At 34.5% G+C, this 6,000-nt stretch overlaps 1 protein-coding gene across 2 annotated transcripts in view; it reads left to right on the forward strand.

The window, feature by feature from the left end:
- The window catches only part of RHOBTB3 (Rho related BTB domain containing 3), a 54,392-nt gene extending 49,033 nt beyond the window's left edge, over positions 1–5,359 (forward strand). For both annotated transcript variants that reach the window (XM_045498630.1, XM_045498640.1), the window contains exon 12: positions 2,373–5,359. In XM_045498630.1, the coding sequence (XP_045354586.1) occupies positions 2,373–2,488 (116 nt within the window). In that variant the 3' untranslated portion in view covers positions 2,489–5,359. The remainder of the gene's footprint in view (positions 1–2,372) is intronic.
- The last annotated feature ends 641 nt before the right edge of the window (positions 5,360–6,000 follow it).

The following is a 6,000-nucleotide window of genomic DNA, read 5'->3' on the forward strand; positions in this document are numbered from 1 at the left end:
GATAACTTTTCTATTTTTTTAAATCTTAACCAAGGGAGTAGTCTTAGGTCACCTTTTCTTCCTAATGAAACTATAGCTAACTTCCTTGAGCTGCTAGATTGTTTCTTTATATCCGTGTCCTGCAGCCTGGATCAGGTCCTCATTAATCTGAATTATAATATATGAGGTCAAACAGTAGATGGAGAAGTGGGAACTGACTTAGCAGAAAGAAACCTAAGTACCCACAGAAGGGAATACTATGAGAAACAAGCTGATTCAGCCAGCAGAATACCAAGAAGCCTTAGAAACCTGAGGGACCAGGTATTTCAGAAAGCAGAATAAGGGCTGGGGCTGAAAGCAGTACTTAGTTGAAAGTTGATGAAGAAGCTTTTGCTGCACTCCATCCCACCCAGGCAGACAACTCCTTCTCCCTCATCATCCTGGAATGGGAGGTTTATTACTGGAGAAATTAAACCAAAAATGTTATAGAATCACAAACTGCAGCTATAGCTGAGAATGGGTTAAGGAGCTGGACTGAAAACTTAGGGGTCATGTGAAATTGTGCATATTGTATATTTAGCCTCCAGGCTCCTTCTAGGATTTGTGGCAGCCAGGTGTTTGCCTGGCTCCCATACTCTGGGCATGAAATTGAAGCATCTTTCTCTGGCCTCAGAGAAAAAAATATATAGGTGCATTCATTTGGGAATTCTTTCAGTGAACCCAACAAGTATCTGCTCAGTTATTCTACCAGTCAGTAAGTCCTACCCATGACCACAAGATATCCAAATAGCTTTCTAGTGTCTCACTCTTAAATGTAAGGAGATAACCAGGGATCTGCAATTACTTGAGGCAGTGTCCAACATGGAAGACAGATACCAAAACCAAAATAAAATTAATAAACACACAAGAGAAAGAATTTAGAGGCACAAAAAATAGGGAAAAAAACTTTAAAAATTGTAAATTAATATCTTGAAAGAATAAGAGATATAAATCCATAAAGCAGGATAGTTATGAAAAAAAAAAAACAATAGTTAATAGAGTTTTAGTTTTGCAAGATGAAAAGAGTTCTGGAGATTGGTTGCACAACAATGTGAATGTGCTTAAACTATATACCTAAAAATCGTTAAGATAATAAATTTTATGCTGTGTTTTACCATAATTTTAAAACAATACTACAGGAACAAGAAATAGTTCTTGGAAATTACAAATATGATAGTAAAAACAAAACAAAAAACCCTAAGTAAATAAAGGAGTTGAAACAACTACATAAGAGTTGAAAAATAAAGACAAGCACATCTCATAAAAAGGAAGACAAACAGCTAAAGAGACAAGAGAGAAAGATTTTTAAAAAACTGGGGGCTCAGTCCAGGAGATGAAGTATCCGACTAATAGAAGTTAATACAGAATAAAATTGGAGAGAGGAAATTAGCAAAGAAGTAATACACGAAGTTTTCCTAGTACCCAAGGACCCAAGTCTTCAGATTGAAAGGATCTACTAAGTGCTAAGCTTTATGAATGAACAAGGTCCATCACTGGGACATGCAAGAACACTGACTACAAATAGAAAAATCTAAAAGTTTTAAAAGAACACAGATCACTAGCCAAGAACTATGAATCTTAATGGTAACAGAGCTTTCAATAACTTTGGAAACTAGAATGCAGTGGAATTCTGTCTTCGACGTCTTGAGGGAAGTTTTCAACCTAGAATTTGGTACCAAACCAAATTACAATTGTGTGTAAAGAGGATAAAGATGTTTCATCACAAGCATGGTCTCAAAAGTACTTCATATGTACCCCCTTTTTCAGGGAGCTAATAAAGGTTGTGCTTCACTAAAACTAGAAAAGAAACTGAGTGAAGGACCTAGAGTCTACAAGTGGAGGGATCCAACACAAAAGAATGAAGCAGGCTTAGAAAGCAAGAGGGTACAGGGCTCTGAGGAAGGGACGTCTCCAGGGCCATGACAAGACCGGCAGCTGCTACCAGAGTAGTTAGATTATCCGGTGACTGTGGTTGGGTGGAGAATGGAATTGAGAGGATGTTAAAGAGTTTGGAAGAATAAGTCAGCTATAAAGAAAACTAATTAAATGAAAAGCAAGTCTGTTGTCGTCTCCAAGAAAAATAAGTCTTATTTGGGAGAAAAACAAAAAGAACATAAATACTACTTGATAAAGAAGTGGGCAAGATGTATATTATCGTAAATTATGTAATATAAATCCTGATGACCGATTTAACCAAAATTATGTTAAACAACTTTGGAAGCATTGAGTGAAGGGCCGAGGATACAGAGCAGAGCTTGGATCCCATCTGTTAAATAAGGAATCAATAGTTAATATCTAAACTTGATCCAAAATAAAATATTTGCAATTAACATTGTTTTTTCTAAAAATTTTAGTGGAAGAACGCAGTTTTGTTGAAAAGCACAGATGGCCATCGAATATGTACTTGAAGCAGCTTGCTGAATACAGGAAGTATATTCACTCCCGGAAGTGTCGTTGCTTAGTAATGTAACCCAGAGCTTTTATATACATACACTTTTTTTAATTATTATTATTATTATTATTATTATTGTTATTATTATTATTATTATGAAGAATGGGATACCTCTGTGTTCCAGTAAAATTCCGTGACTGAAACCAATATGGGCGTTAAAAAGAATTACCATACAGCTTAATGTGTTTGGTAGTCCTCTGGAAAACAAACAAACCAAACAAACAAACAAACAAACAAACAAAAAACTACTATTGTGATCTTAAAAGGGAACAAAATATACCATAGGCTAAAACTAAGGCGTCACCATCCTAATATATAAAGTTGTTATACAGCTATTTTTTCCCTTTAAGATGCCCTGTTGCTTTAGTGATACTAGTACCCCTCCCAGTTAAGATATGTTTAAATTAAGAAAAAAATCATGTAGGATTAATTTTAAAATTTCATCATGTCTGATTAATTGCTCTATTAAAATAATGGGCATTTTAAAGACCCGGTATGACGATTTCAATAATGAAAAAATCTAAGGTAGAGCTGATCAGTCTGAAATTTTAAGGAATAGAAATTTGCATGGAATTTTGAAAGTGAAATGCCACGTGGATTCAAATCAGTGACAATGTTTAAACCATCATGAAAAAAAATTATTTTTTTATGTGGACAACCCAACTGTGCCACCTTGTCTCTTCTCTGGATTCTGACTGGGCAGGAGATCTAAACAGAGCTGGCTTTAAGGCCATGTAATGTGTGTTAACACAGGGGCCCGTGCTTGGTTCAATGCTCTGCCATTGCCATCTTGATATTCTTCATAATATTTAAAGAAAGGCCCTGCATTTTCACTTTGTACTGGGGCCCCCAAATTACGTGTATCTCCTGGCAGGATATGTACTGCATTTTGTCGCTCAAACATCATTCTCTCTGAAAGCAAAAGAGTCATTGACATCAAGGGAAGAGAAGGAGGCATGCTGGAAGGAAGAAATCACATGGGGTTTCCCATCCTTGGGGAAGTCTCTCCTGCCTCTGCTGCCACCTCCTCAGGCAAGGGAGATGTGCCTTGTGGTGTCTCAGTATTAGAACACTCACAGCTCTGGTTCCATAACAGGTGAACAAATGCTTTCTTGATCATTGTGAGACCAGGATGTTAATAAAAGTGACTGACCAGTGTGACTTTAATGCATCATTTATAAAGATGTTCATAGGAAGAGATGCTTTCTGGAGAATTTGTAAGCAAAGGCTCAAGAGTTTTTTGTTTAGTAACTTACTAAGCTTAGGATGTCAGCAGCTTGAATTGTTTGAATTCTGAGGACCGCAAGGTTATTTAATGAGGAGTAGCATGAATTTTGACCTTCAAGATAACCCAGTAAGTTAAAAGAAAGGATATAAATCAGAGACTCATTACATGTAGAGAAAATGGTACTAGGATAGAATTATAGTGTCCCTTGTATCAAATGTCAACAGAAATAATTACATTAGAAGCTCACAAGCCGAGCGATGGAAGATCAGATTACTATTCATTGTTAACATCATTTTCATTTGTAATTCAGTATTGGGATATAATTTTCTTTTAATTTCTAAGGACTTTCGAGGACACCTAATTTTTCCAGCTATTCAAAGGTTTAATTAAATGGTTTTATACCATAGTATTAGACAAAGTACTATATAGTTAGTCCTTGGATGTATATCAGCACTGTTAGAGTAAGACAGTAAAAATGCCCTATATATATTTTTAATTAGATTGTATTGATGAAGGTTACTGGAATGCATTTTATGTTTTTGTATGTTAATCACTTGGGTTCATCAACTATTGGCAAATCCCATTTGACAAGGATAAGCATTGTAAAGAATAAATACTACAGTAGATTTCTAGAAATTCATCATATTTAAGGTCTTTTAAAACACAATAGTCTTATGTTCTTCCTAAGCGTAGTCTTACCCTGTGTGAATTACAGCACTTAATGTTCTAAATCAGTAACTTTTAATCTAGGAAATTGAAAAAATATTAAGTTCTAAAGCAAAAGAAAGTATTTCTTGAAAGTACTTGTAAATCTAACATTTACCTAGACCATAGATACTATTTTAGGTTGTTTGACCTGAGTGGAAGTTAGGTTTGGAAGCTGGTGCTCTGTTAGTGTTGAGCATGTAGTTTTTATTATGAAAGTGCTTTACCACCTGTGTGAGTGACTCAGACACACTGATGTCATGGCTCTTTAGAACTAGTCAGAACAGTAATCAAATTAGTTTTTAAACCTAGACTCTTCAATACCTTTGAATTAACTCAATTTAAAATAACAAGAAATTTAAAAATATTTATCAACTATCTTGGAGAAATGAGTGCTCTTTTTGAATTTTTTTTTAAATTGAAAGATTATTTCTAGATGAATGTATGCTTTGTGCACATCTCTGCTTCAGTATATTTAGCAGTCATTTTAATTAGAGAAGATACTGTGTGGTAGAACTAAGGCCTTTTCTTTATGGGCCAAGTTTTCACCTTATATAACCCTTTGTATACTTCTGACTACTCTCTGTTCATATTATAAGAGAGTAGGCTTGTAAAATAGACGTTTCAGTAACATAACTGAAATTCACCCTGTCCAAGCCAGCATGGTGGCTTCATATTGGACAGTAACAGAAAACTGAAGAATTGGATAAATTTAACTTCTAAGACAGCTGAACTTTTCAATTGTAATTTTAAAAACTACACTACACTGACATAGTTAATTAGAAAAAAATTTTCCTCAAGAGTACTTTATTTTATTTAAAGCATCTGTTTAATTCAATCTTTAATAATTTTGCTAAGAAGGGTATGTGTGTATTTTAATATAGCCTGACCTGGATTTATATGTTTTTAGTTTTAGTATTTAACATTTTGTAACAAATAAACTTTTTTTAAAACAAGTTTAACATAGCGTCCTGCAATTATTTTACCTTGGATGTTGAAATGCTGAAATAAATTTGGGAATACTGCCTGTGTTTCTCACGCATAATTATGTTTCACAGATAATTTCCATTACATAGAAGATACTTAGAATATTGCTGATGTTGCTGATGCCTATGATGAGATAAAGAAATTTATATTTCCCTTTAACAGCTGCTACTGGCATTTCTCTTACCAAAATAACTGACTTTATTTAGAAAAATGCTTTGATAATTATTTAGCATAGAAGTAAGCCCTGTGGCTTGAGTGTTGGCTGAGGCCAAGACTTTTGAGAAATATGAAGCCGTTCTGCATAATATAGGGTTAAGAAATTGGAACTTTCCAACCAAATGAAAAGGCAAGCCACTGAATGGGAGAAAATATTTGCAAATCATTTATCTTATGAGTTAATATCCAAAATATGTAAAGAACTCCTATGTCTCAATAGCAACAAAACAAAATAAAACAATGTGATTGAAAAATGGGCAGAGAATCTAAATAGAGATTTTTTTTTCCAAAGAAGACATACAGATGGTCAACAGGAACATGATAAAATGCTCAGCATCACTCATCATCAGAGAAATGCAAACAAAACCACAATGAAGTATCACCTCACACCTGT

This window comes from Leopardus geoffroyi, chromosome A1, assembly GCF_018350155.1.
Source record: "Leopardus geoffroyi isolate Oge1 chromosome A1, O.geoffroyi_Oge1_pat1.0, whole genome shotgun sequence".
NCBI lineage: Eukaryota > Metazoa > Chordata > Mammalia > Carnivora > Felidae > Leopardus > Leopardus geoffroyi.